At 42.0% G+C, this 13,436-nt stretch overlaps 2 protein-coding genes across 2 annotated transcripts; one reads left to right on the forward strand and one right to left on the reverse strand.

Annotated features, from left to right (window-relative positions):
• Positions 1–5,531: 5,531 nt before the first annotated feature.
• LOC146380934 (uncharacterized) lies at positions 5,532–7,015 on the reverse strand. Its single transcript, XM_084938571.1, has 3 exons — positions 6,702–7,015; positions 5,739–6,612; positions 5,532–5,665 (listed from the first exon to the last, which is right to left on the reverse strand). The coding sequence occupies exon 2, from the start codon at positions 6,553–6,555 to the stop codon at positions 5,782–5,784; it is 774 nt and encodes a 257-aa protein (XP_084794697.1). The 5' UTR covers positions 6,556–6,612; positions 6,702–7,015; the 3' UTR covers positions 5,532–5,665; positions 5,739–5,781.
• A 3,889-nt stretch (positions 7,016–10,904) lies between these two features.
• On the forward strand, positions 10,905–13,193 carry LOC146380935 (uncharacterized). Its single transcript, XM_084936867.1, has 3 exons — positions 10,905–11,000; positions 11,085–11,137; positions 12,206–13,193. Exons 1-3 carry the CDS (start codon positions 10,954–10,956, stop codon positions 12,955–12,957), a joined length of 852 nt encoding a protein of 283 aa, XP_084792993.1. The 5' UTR covers positions 10,905–10,953; the 3' UTR covers positions 12,958–13,193.
• The last annotated feature ends 243 nt before the right edge of the window (positions 13,194–13,436 follow it).

Below are 13,436 nucleotides of genomic sequence, written 5' to 3' on the forward strand. Positions count from 1 at the left end.
CATTTCTAGAAATATGAACAAATTTATTAAACCCCCCAAAATATGACTATCCAGAGTTGGGACCAGGAAGCAGAGTTGCAGTCTTACACGCCTCTCTGCAGCTTCTCTCCTCCTGCTACCCCCCCAAAAACCCATCTCCATAGAGACTGTGTCAGCTTCCAAAAAGACAAAAAACAAACTAAAAACCAGCAACAAACAACTTAAACATAAACAATTACAAAGAAAGAACAGTACAGTATCCACATCTGAACCAAAGAGTAAAACAGTGAAATGTGGATTATTAAATATTAGGTCTCTCTCCTCTAAGTCTCTGTTAGTACATGACTTAATAATTGATCAACAAATTGATTTACTCTTCCTTACAGAAACCTGGTTGCAGCAGGATGATTATGTTAGTTTAAATGAATCAACACCCCCGAGTCATTCTAACTACCAGAAACCTCGAAGCACAGGCCGAGGGGGCGGTGTGGCAGCAATTTTTCACACCAGCCTATTAATTAATGAAAGACCAAGACAGACTTTTAATTCATTTGAAAGCCTGATGCTTAACATTGTCCACCCCAGCTGTGAAACTCAGAAACCAGTCTTACTTGTTATCATCTATCGTCCACCTGGGCCTTACACAGAGTTTCTGTCTGATTTCTCAGACTTTATATCTAATTTAGTTCTGAGCTCAAATAAAATAATTATTGTGGGTGATTTTAACATCCATGTAGATGCTAAAAATGACAGCCTCAACATGGCATTTAGTCTGTTATTAGACTCAATTGGCTTCTCTCAAAATGTAAAAGAACCCACCCACCACTTTAATCACACTCTAGATCTTGTTTTAACATATGGCATAGAAACTGAACATTTAACAGTGTTTCCTGAAAACCCTCTCCTGTCTGATCATTTCCTGATAACATTTACATTTACAATAATTGATTACACAGCGGTGGAGAGTAGATTTTATCACAGTAGATGTCTTTCTGAAAGCGCTGTAACTAAGTTTAAGAATATAATCCACCCACTGTTATCATCTTCAATGCCCTGTACCAACACAGAGCAGAGCAGCTATCTGAACGCTACCCCAACAGAGGTCAATTATCTTGTTAATAATTTCACCTCCTCACTACGTACGACTCTGGATACTGTAGCTCCAGTGAAAACTAAGGTCTCTAATCAGAAGTACCTGACTCCGTGGTATAATTCTCAAACACGTACCCTAAAGCAGATGACTCGTAATCTGGAGAGGAAATGGCGTGTCACAAATTTAGAGGATCATCATTTAGCCTGGAGAAATAATTTGCTGCTTTATAAGAAAGCCCTCCGCAAAGCCAGAACATCTTACTATTCATCACTGATTGAAGAAAATAAGAACAACCCCAGGTTTCTCTTCAGCACTGTAGCCAGGCTGACAAACAGTCAGAGCTCTGTTGAGCCAACCATCCCTTTAACGTTAACTAGTAATGACTTCATGAACTTCTTCACAAATAAAATTTTTATCATTAGAGAAAAAATTACCAGTAATCATCCCACAGATGTAATATTATCTACAGCTACTCTTAGTACCATTGATGTTAAGTTAGACTCTTTTTCTCCAATTGATCTTTCTGAGTTAACTTCAATAATTACTTCCTCCAAACCATCAACGTGTCTTTTAGACCCCATTCCTACAAAACTGCTCAAAGAAGTCCTGCCATTAATTAATTCTTCGATCTTAAATATGATCAACCTATCTCTAATAATCGGCTATGTACCACAGGCCTTCAAGCTGGCTGTAGTTAAACCTTTACTCAAAAAGCCATCTCTAGACCCAGCAGTCTTAGCTAATTATAGGCCAATCTCCAACCTTCCTTTCATATCAAAAATCCTTGAAAGAGTAGTTGTCAAACAGCTAACAGATCATCTGCAGAGGAATGGTTTATTTGAAGAGTTTCAGTCAGGTTTCAGAGCTCATCACAGCACAGAAACAGCTTTAGTGAAGGTTACAAATGATCTTCTTATGGCCTCTGACAGTGGACTCATCTCTGTGCTTGTCCTGCTAGACCTCAGTGCAGCGTTCGATACTGTTGACCATAATATCCTATTAGAGCGATTAGAACATGCTGTAGGTATTACAGGTACTGCACTGCAGTGGTTTGTATCATATCTATCTAATAGACTCCAATTTGTGCATGTAAATGGAGAGTCCTCTTCACACACTGAGGTTAATTATGGAGTTCCACAGGGTTCAGTGCTAGGACCAATTCTGTTTACATTATACATGCTTCCCTTAGGCAGCATCATTAGAAGACATAGCATACATTTTCACTGCTATGCAGATGACACCCAGCTCTATCTGTCCATGAAGCCAGATAACACACACCAATTAGTTAAACTGCAGGAATGTCTTAAAGACATAAAGACCTGGATGGCCGCTAACTTTCTGCTTCTTAATTCAGATAAAACTGAGGTTATTGTACTCGGCCCTGAAAATCTTAGAAATATGGTATCTAACCAGATTCTTACTCTGGATGGCATTACCTTGGCCTCCAGTAACGCTGTGAGGAACCTTGGAGTCATTTTTGACCAGGACATGTCCTTCAACGCACATATTAAACAAATATGTAAGACTGCTTTCTTCCATTTGCGCAACATCTCTAAAATTAGAAATATCCTGTCTCAGAGTGACGCTGAAAAACTAGTTCATGCATTTATTACTTCCAGGCTGGACGACTGTAATTCATTATTATCAGGATGTCCAAAAAACTCACTGAAAAGCCTTCAGCTAATCCAAAATGCTGCAGCAAGAGTACTGACAGGGACTAGAAGGAGAGAGCATATTTCTCCTGTTTTGGCTTCCCTTCATTGGCTTCCTGTTAAGTCCAGAATTGAATTCAAAATCCTGCTCCTCACATACAAGGTCTTAAATAATCAGGCCCCATCTTATCTTAATGACCTTGTAGTACCATATCACCCTATTAGAGCACTTCGCTCTCACACTGCAGGCCTACTTGTTGTTCCTAGAGTATTTAAAAGTAGAATGGGAGGCAGAGCCTTCAGCCTTCAGTTTTCAGGCCCCTCTTCTGTGGAACCAGCTTCCAGTTTGGATTCGGGAGACAGAAACTATATCTACTTTTAAGATTAGGCTTAAAACTTTCCTTTTTGCTAAAGCATATAGTTAGGGCTGGACCAGGTGACCCTGAATCCTCCCTTAGTTATGCTGCAATAGACGTAGGCTGCCGGGGGATTCCCATGATGCATTGAGTTTTTCCTTTCCAGTCACCTTTCTCACTCACTATGTATTAATAGACCTCTCTGCATTGAATCATATCTGTTATTAACCTCTGTCTCTCTTCCACAGCATGTCTTTTATCCTGTCTTCCTTCTCTCACCCCAACCGGTCGCAGCAGATGGCCGCCCCTCCCTGAGCCTGGTTCTGCCGGAGGTTTCTTCCTGTTGAAAGGGAGTTTTTCCTTCCCACTGTTGCCAAAGTGCTTGCTCATAGGGGGTCATATGATTGTTGGGTTTTTCTCTGTATCTATGAAGCGCCTTGAGGTGACTTTTGTTGTGATTTGGCGCTATATAAATAAAATTGAATTGAATTGAATTGAATTGCAACCCCCTCTGGCCTCTGCTCCGTAGCTGCGGGGTGACCTTTCGTTTGGGGCTCTACTCAGCTCTTCCCAGGAGGGTGGCATGGTTCCCCCCCTTTGGTGGTCCTCCTCGGGTCCTTGTACTCTGGGGCCTCTGGATATCTGGGGCCTGGATCTCCTCCATACCTGCTTCATACCCTGGTGGACGGGGCTATGGCTCCCCACACTCCCTAGCAGATCGTTACATGGAGAAACCTTTGGAATACAAGCATGCTGATCCACACAGGTGTGCACACAGGTGTACACACGGGTGTTCACAGACACGGACTACACCTTTCTTGGCTGCTGTCTCAAAGCACATTGTACGCTGTCTATCTTGCGTGCTGCACAATATCGTTTCTTATTTAGTATCTACTGTTATCTACTGCTAGCTAGTTTATTGTGATGGTGCTGTTTTTATTATGTTGCTCTTTGTTGTTTGCTTTCTCTTCTGTTTTTTTTTCTCCATACAGGTGATCCAGGTGTTTTGTTTGTTTGTTTGTTTTTTCCTTTCTTCCCCCCCTTCTCACCGTCTCTTCTCCCCTTTGGTTTTCTTTCTCTCCCTCTCTTTCTTTCATTCTTTCTCCCTGTCCTATCCCCCAGTCACATTTGTCCCGTTTGTAGCAACCGAAAATAAAATAAATTCATAATTATAATAAAGGTCAATCAAATGGACCAATATGGCAAGGCCATGATGATCCACTTGGTAAAATAAATCCGCTTGGCATCTTTCTTGGCCTTAAGACAACAATTCTGATGGCTCAAGATCCAAACGGGACACAAATGGTATTTTTAACAAACGGATTCAATGTATTTTTCAGATCATATATATTTATATTTTTGTGGAGTACAGGTAAGAACTGAGCAGTAAGGGGAATGAAGCTGTAGAGAGCAGATGACATTTTAATGTTGTCCAAATTAAAGAGCTCAGTTCCCCAGCTACTCAAAACAATTTACCCTACGACATCTCTGGGTATAAAATTAATCAATCCAAATCGGCCATCCTCTAAACATTCTCAGAGAATTAAATCACCCATTAAAACAACCGTTGAAGTTGCCAGAGACAGTCTTACCCGTCTAGTGTGTGTGTGTGTGTGTGTGTGTGTGTGTGTGTGTGTGTGTGTGTGTGTGTGTGTGTGTGAGAGAGTGAGAGAGAAATATAAAAAAAAAAAAAAAAAAAAAAAATCCACTCCAAAAATAGATGATTTGGCACTTGCAAACCATGCTCCAACAATCAACTCTGTTGTTGAATCAATTGATGGACTATGCCGCCAGTCTCTCTGATTGGGCGCGTAAACATTCCTCTTAGTCCTCCACATGACTTCTTCACAAAGGCAAAAAATAATATGCACCAAATTCATTTGGAATAACAGACGAGCCAGACTATGCCTATCATTACTATATCTTCCATATGATAGGGGAAGTCTCTGTATTCCAAGCCTCATGCTTTCCTGCATTTTTAATGCAAGAAAACAAAAAAAACCCAAAAACAAAACACCATACTATACACACTTTCCACATCAGCTGAAGTTTGACCCAAGAGTTAGTATAATTTGTAGAGTTCAAGATGGTGGAATTGCCAAGGGTACACAAGATCAGAAACTGCATTTGTTTAAATGTATAAAAAAAATGAATGAGATTCCCCATACCAGATTGGTAAAGGCCTGGGTTAACGATCAGTTCTATTTTTAATACCACCAAATCACAGCTGCCCCAAAGTGCTTAATATTGAAAGTTGAAAACCCTACAACTTCAAGTCAATGCAAGAGTCAGATGATCAAGCACTTTCCAGCAGAATTTTGATGCCTACTTTCAACACCGTATAATAAAGGAGCAAGAAAATCCATGGGATACCTTTTCTTTGCAACTGGAGCCAGAATCTAGCACTGTTGGAGCACACCAAGCAGCTCAGGCTGTAGCCTTTGGGATCAGTTACTTGATAGAAGTGAAACAAATCATTTAAACATCGAATTACAATCAAATGCACAGAACACTCAGCTTTATTAAAGTCTCTATTCCATATCCAAAAGGCTTCTTGAAAGCAGATACATGCTCTTCAGTTTCACCTGCAAGATTAAGAAGAAATAACAGTCAATTAAAGGACTTTTAGTCATTAATGCTTCACTGCATGAAAGTTACCTCATTAGACTTTTATCCCTTGAAATCCACTCGCACTTCATGGCTACTGTGGCAGTACAGGACTCAGAGGATGGTGGCCCCAGACATTATTAGAATATTTGGAGTGAGAAAGTACTTCTCTTCCTCGCTGGTAGCCAGTTCCAGTCTGGACAAGATGGGACGAAGGCATTGAGGGCACCTGAGGGGGCAGCGCAACCATACCTAGTGGCACCTCATAAGTAGACCAGGCATTGAAGTCAGGGAAGGGACGTGGTGGCATCCAGTTCCATGGGTGGTTAAGGAAAGAAGAACTTACTACAGGATAATTTTGATAAGGAACGCCACCAAGGAATGAATAACCATTAGACCATGTTGGGCGAACCTCTCCAATGGGGCCAACAGGAGCAAAGGACCAGCCTCCTGGAGAGCTGCTAGGGTCAACCCATCCTCCACTGGAGCTCCCAGGGCCAAAGGACCAGCCTCCTGGGCCAACTGCTACCCCAGTGGAGCTCCCAGGGATAAAAGACCAATGTCCTGCAGAGCTGCTAATCCCTCCTCCACTGGTGCCCCCAGGGCTAAAGGACCAACTTCCTGCAGAGTTACCAGGGCCAACCCCTCCGGCAGTGGAGCCAGCAGATCCAGGACCAACACCACCTCCATTGAAGCTGCCAGAGCCAAAGGACCAGCCTCCTGCAGAGTTGCAACAGCTAACTTTCAGGGCCAGAATCAAGTTCTCCTCCAGTAGACCCATTAGGTCCAGAGCCAGAACCAGCCTCTTCTCCAGTAGAACCATTAGGTCCAGGGCCAGAACCAGCCTCTCCGCCAGTAGAGCCATCATGTCCAGGGTTAGTGCCAGCACTTCTAGCACTGGCAGTTACAGCTGGACTAGTTTGCCCTGAATTAAAAGATTTCAACTAAATGTAAGCTTGTAAAACCAAGTTAATTTAAGTTTCTAGGCATTCTGAAGTTGAAGGAATAGCTTACCTTTCATTGTTACAGGGAAACAAGATCCACTGCTGAAAAGCAGGAAACAAATGCAGGAAACCAGGGTGTACCCCGCCTCTCGCCCTATGACAGCTGGGATAGGCTCCAGCGCCCCCCGCGACCCTGAAAAGGATAAGCGGAAGCGAATGGATGGATGGATGGAAATGCAGGAAACCCTGTAAAAAACAAACAAGTCTCTGTAGATAAACTACTAAATCAGACCGCATTAAATTTCACTACTCACTTCAAAACAAGCTTGAGCCCCATGTCTAACTCAAAAACCAGCACGATTCATCTACAGCAAGTTGGGATGAAAAACATATGGGGGGGGGTGGGGGGGGTGCTGCAGGTTTGTGCTTTAACTGGTGTGTGGTTGCTGTTCGCTTTATATTGGTGCAGTTGCAATTACAGTGATTAACCACACCTGGTAAAACCTGCATTTAGCTTGCAACTTGGAAGTGTTTTACCTATCTACTGAACAGTTAGGAGCAAATGAGCGTAACCATCCAAGGGGAACAGGTTGTCAACCTAATCTTATATTGTTTATATACTGCCTGCTTTTTCTTTTCTTTCTTTTTTCAAACAGTCAATATGTCAAAATTTTCAGGTTAGTATTGTGGAACTTTGACTTAAAAATGAAATATTAAGCTGAAATATTGGGATAAATTGAAAATCTAAGATAACATAAAATGTATTTTAAAAAAACATTTCTGACTTATACTTTTGTTTTTTCTCAGTACAGGAAACAAGCTTCCATAGATATGACCTATGATTCTGAACATACAATTCTTATGTTTTAATGAACACTTAAACTTAATTTAGATTATGTTTCAAAAACCAACATTTTAAGTCCTTCCAGGCATTTCAGATGGCTGTGGAGTTGCAAGACTTGCTTTTTGAACATGTTGTTCTGAGGGTTACACCAACAAAGATGAAGTGACAGTCCAAACACTGGACTGTTGAATTGAAACATGAGCACAGAGGTTAATTATGTAAAAAATGAATGATCAATATAGCACTAAGTTTGCATTGAAAATATACCTCATATCGGTATATTTAAATCCTACAGCTATGTTAATGTTGTGCTAAAAATTCATAGGACATTTACGGTTGCACATCTGAAGCCTTACAGCATCAACAAAACCAGCTAATGTTAGCTCAGTTCAAACTTGAGTGTTGTGGTTGCAGATAGCGTGTTGGCAAGGTTCGTCAGCCAGCAAGATAGTTATGGGTTATTCAGGAAATTCATGTTCACCAAATCAGAAAAAATGGTGAACAAAACTAATTCGACTTTCTTCTTACTGTTCAATACACAGTTGTAAGAAACCTGATGTAGGAACATATGATGGGTTTACTCATGCTAGCAATGTTTTTGTGTTACTTGGGGAGCGGCTTAGACACAGGAATGTATTTTCAGCTCACTAGCAGTAAAATTTTGGCACCCAGTTATCCTGCTGCATTTATTTACAGGCCATAATACCCATTATTCAGTGAACATTATTGTATTTAGAAGACTTGGTTCATTATCCGTAGAGTTAGCAGCACACTGCAACATCTAAAACCAAGATGATTGACAGTCAACGCAATTTCTCTTTTGTTTAATGTTTGAAGACATCAGTTCTTGCACAGCTGAGGGTCAGCATCACCTGCAGAAACAAAAAAAAAAAAAAATTACCACACAGGTTTTGATTGTTCAAGTGCTAGATGCTTATAAGTAGCCCCTTACCTCAGATCCGCAGCTCTTGAAACTCAGTCTCAGGGAAACCCTAGATACTGTGTCAGAGGAAAAGGAACTACTATATCATCAGAGTATTTAGAGAAAGAAAGGGCTTCTCTTCCCCGCTGGTAGCCATTCCCAGACTGGACGATGTAGGATGAAGGAAATATGGGAGGTGCTGCGACCATGCCCAGTGGCACGCTGTAGGTATACAAGCCACTGAAGTCAGGGAACGACTCGGATGGCAGCCATCTCTGAGAATCGAGAGAAAGGGCTCCTCCTACAGGAGCAGTAACCCAAGGAACGCCACCAAGAAATGAGGATCCATAAAAGCCTCCAGCACCATCCCCTCCACCTCCGAAGCTGCTAGTCCCTACCCCTCCAGTATCAGAAGTCCAGTCATCACCAAATTGATCTGAAACTAGAAACAGATTTCAGACAGTTTCTTTTAATTTAAAAAAAGAAAATCCAAGTTTTAAAGTCTAAGTCAAGAAATGAAATAAAGGCTTTATCAAGTAAAACTGTTTCAGAAGACCTCAAAATCTATATTCCTGCTGCAGCTACAGACCAGTTATCATAGACACTTGCCTTGAATAACTGTAGGGAAACAAGCTGCTCTGCTGAACAGCAGGAAGCAAACCCAAGAAACCCTGTTAAGATAAAAGTTCTCTATAAGTACAAGTACGCAAACGAAACCACTAAACAATAAAGCTCAAAACTAACCTGAGAAACACGTCAAGCACCATGTTTAAATCTCAAACTGCACCACAGTTCAGCTACAACAGGTCAGAAGTAACAGTCTGACAGATGCTATCAGCAGAAGCTCTGTGCTAAGTGCTTATATTTGTGCTCTGCCTCTTCAGAATGAACTTCACCTGGTCCCAGTCAGTCACTGATTAATGCTGCATTCAGTTCAGCTCAGATTTTGAACATTTCTGATCTCCTCTTTGAAAGACCGTTGGATTGAGTGGGAGACGTAACCGTGGACAGTGAGTGTGAAATTATCCAGTCAAGCTGAGCTCAGACCATAATATAATCTTCTACACATATTCTCATGTTTTGTAAGGATTCTTCAAAACCCTCAAAGTAATAATAAAGAATAAATCTTAAAGCTGCACAGAGTTGTTCTTTTATTATTCTACTTTTCATGCAAATTTCCAAATGCAGCCCGGCCTGAAGGGTGCAGATGGAGTCCAGAGCTCTTACATACATGCTAACAATATCAGCAGCAGCAGCAGCAGATTCAATTCAGTCTTATTTATGCAGCGCCAAATCACAACAACAGTCGAGGAGCTTAAGGTAGACCCTACAATAATACATACAGAGCACTTTGGCAACAATGGGAAAGAAAAACAGGAAGGAACCTCCGGCAGAACCAGGTTCAGGGAGGGGCGGGGCCATCTGCTGCGACCGGTTGAGGTGAGAGAAGGAAGACAGGATAGAAGATGAAGGTTAAAGGTTTATGAACCGTATCTTAGATGGCTCTTCTACCTTTTGTCTCAGATGCTGAAGGGAATGAGGTGAATCAAATAGCTCCTCCTACAATATTAGGCTCACAGCAAGTGTAAGAACACATATACTGCTTTGTGCTTCTGATAAAGTGACAAATGCAGACTGAAGGTTAAAAGTGAGCATGAGATTCCTTCTTATCGGAGCGTAATGCCAGCATCACACTTTTAAATTTCCAGATTAGCTCATTCAGAACCGAAGAAGAGCAAAGAAGAGGCTGAGGAGCTGGTGAAGGGGGACATATTCTGTTTATTTGAAGCTACTAGGGTAGCTTTGCATGAATGACAGTTCAAAAATAATCTTTCTCTGGGAGCTAGTCTAGAGTCTGATGGTTATTTTGCTAGGAACCTGAAACATGAGATGATTTAGGATGAGGCCACCCTGAAGTGTCCCTCAGTCACATGCAGGTATCACGTCTGGTTTCCAAGAAGCTAAGATGCTGATGACAAAGATAGTTGGAGGCTTTAAAAGTGAAACTTTACAAACCAATGCAAGATATATGACGGTGATTACGCCTCGCCATCTTTAATATACAGTCTGTGGTTTGTGACCTATGATGTGACTTGAACGCATCATGGATGCAAAAGGTGAACGTGGCACCAAACTAATAATTATTTTCCACCACTCCCACTCTCAACATTTTGTCTTTACCTTATACAGATGTAAAGACCCGAGTATGTTTGCCTCTGAGCTGTGCTGCTGTACTTCACGATTTTCTCCTCTCTATGGATTCAAATCACAAAAACACTTTCTGATTGTTTAGGGGGGTTTTGTGTGGCATCAGAGCCAGTCTGAGTACTTCCATCCATCTGTTTTCAAATGCAGTTTCATTTCACGCCATTTGAGCATCACAAAGAAACTTTCACAGCTCGTGTGTTCTTGCAGAAACGCAGCTGAAGTTTGGATGAAGTTCTGTCCCAGCACCACCTCGGGTCTCCAGGTGTCTGTAATGAACGTGATGAGTGCCGAGCTCCTACATTAGAGCAGCTTCAGTCAGCAGCCAGCCTTCACCCGACAGAGCTGTAGATGACCTGCTGTTCTGAGTCAAACATGGTGTTGGGACTCTCTTTGAGGTCAGCTGATCATCTGTTTTCATTGTCATGTATACTGTGAGTCACAGCTGAACCTCCGTTTAATCGTGTCTGACTGTCCTGCAGAGCTCCTTTGATCTGTCTGCTGATAGGCACTGGTTGTACTTTCCCTGCACCAGGTAGGGCTCAGTCTCTGAAGGCCTAATATTTCACTATTTTTGTGGTTATTCTGTTTTAAATGAAACTGATTCCTTTGGTTCTACTTCCAGTTTTTCTTTGCTAAATCAAACATGGACTTATTTCTAATGCACTTTACAATTTTAGTGAAAACTGAGTTGGATAACACCGATCGATGGGACACTGGTCAGTTACCATAGTAACAGACTCTTTGGTCCTAATCTGCTCCCTGGCAGGTGTTTCCTCCAACTCCCTCTGAGCAGGAAATGACTTTAGTTTTCAGACTTTTACATCATCAGTTTCTGAAAAAAAATGCTGGATGTAGCAAATATTAAACAAATTACAGCTTATTAATAATAATAATAATAATAATAATAATAATTATTATTATTATTATTATTATTATTATTATTATTATTATTATTATTTATTTATTTTTTTTTTTCTGGACATGATCTCATTGTTCAGGCTTTAAAGTTCTGAATGCAGAATCATTAAATTCTGTCAGACAATATTTGGAAATGCACAACGCTCTAAAAAAGGAGTTGAGTTCGACCCTCGACATCTTTTCCACTCTAAAATAATCGTTTATATTTCCTGGTCTACGTCCTGTCACAGCTCCAAAACCGTCTTTCAGGTTTGATGTGTATCGGATGCGTTTAATCACCCGTCTGTACCTGTAACGCTGCAGCTGATTCAGGTGAAATTTGTTGGATTTCAGCTTCAATATTAATTTTGGAAAAATGAAAGTGGGTAAACGAGGGGACAGATTTAAATTCCACTCTCCCCTCTCTGCTTTAACTGAGACTCACCGTCCACCGTGAAACACATCCGCCTTCCTCGGCTCACGGCTTTCCTCTTCATTTACTGGTTACCATGGTGATTCCTTTTGGCTTCCCTTTTCCACTCTGCTTATTGAACCAGTGCTCGGCCGTGTGCTGCTCTCTGGAACGGTCCTGGATGTGTCGCGGTGGTTAGGACAGGGGTGCAATAATTCTCAGTAGTCCTTAAAGTGATCATTTTAAACTTGTGCTTAAACTGTTTAGTAATTTGAACTCTGTGTTTCTCAGATTACAGGTATCCCTACCCAGGTGGTGGACCGTCTTCTGGATTATCAAACCTTCAATCTGAAGCTTTTCACTCTCCCTTGGTGTCCCTGACGTACGAAGATGCCCCTGAACATTGTGGTTCTCATGCTGGAAGCCAGTCTCCAAGCAGTCCGGTAGCTTCCCTTCCAGCTCCGCATTCTGTACCCATGTACGAGCCAAAAAAGTTTGTGACTTACGATTCCAGCTCAGATGAGTCCAGTCCTCCTGAAGTTCAGTCTCCTGGCCCCTGGTTCAGCTCTTTGGGACCTGTGAGGAAACCTCCCAGCGTCTCTGTGAACCCTCGGTCAGCTTTGAGAACCAGTGGACGCCCACATATGGTGTTTAGGTCCCGTCCGGTGTACGAGGCTTTATTGCCCCCTCGTGGAGTCAGATATGCTGCTGGTAGTGGTGGGAACTCTGCTTCCTACAGATCATCCCCATTCAATCCAGCATTCGCATGGGATGAACGGCTACGGCCTTCTGCCCTGTTCTACCTGGGAGGTTGGACACCTCGTCACCTCCCGGATGCCAGCGTCTGGAACACTGATGAGGTGCCGGTGAGCACGACTGAGCTGCCGTACCTGCCTGCATCCTACATTGTCCAATCAAGAAACAGCTACCAGCGAGCAGCAGAAGTCCTGTCCCACTCCAAATACTCTGACGATACCTTCAAGCACATTCACCCCAGCGAGTCTCCAGATCTGCCTGAAGCTGAGAGTCCAAAGGTTCAATGAGGATTCATTAAAACTAACACTGAGAACACGTTCATGTCTTATCATTCAACCAGAATTCATATGACCTGTAAAATGCCTCAGACTCTTAGACCGATTGATGTGAACCTCTGAGATCACCCACAAAGTGACTGCAGGGTTTTTCACATTCATAAGAAGGTTGTTGCTGAAAACACGAGTGCAGACAGTGAAACAGTGAAACCCCTTTACCTTTTTCTTTACTTTTTTGAAAAAGGTAATGTTGAAAACTCGTTCGATTTGGGCAAGAGAAGTAAGCAGACTGAGTCCAGGTAGGTGCCAAAAATAGTGATCTTTATTTACACACTTGCGCAGAGTGTGGGAAGAAACTTGCAACAACAATCTTACAATCTTCAACGAGCAGACCGCTCCCCATCCTTATATTACCCTGATGACGTCACAGCTAGATCTTACTGGAAATGATAACAGTTCCAAAGTTCTCCTTATATAGGCATCCAATACTA

The sequence above is a fragment of the Perissodus microlepis genome, chromosome 8 (genome assembly GCF_051167445.1).
Source record: "Perissodus microlepis isolate ML-2025 ecotype Zambia chromosome 8, ASM5116744v1, whole genome shotgun sequence".
Taxonomy (NCBI): domain Eukaryota; kingdom Metazoa; phylum Chordata; class Actinopteri; order Cichliformes; family Cichlidae; genus Perissodus; species Perissodus microlepis.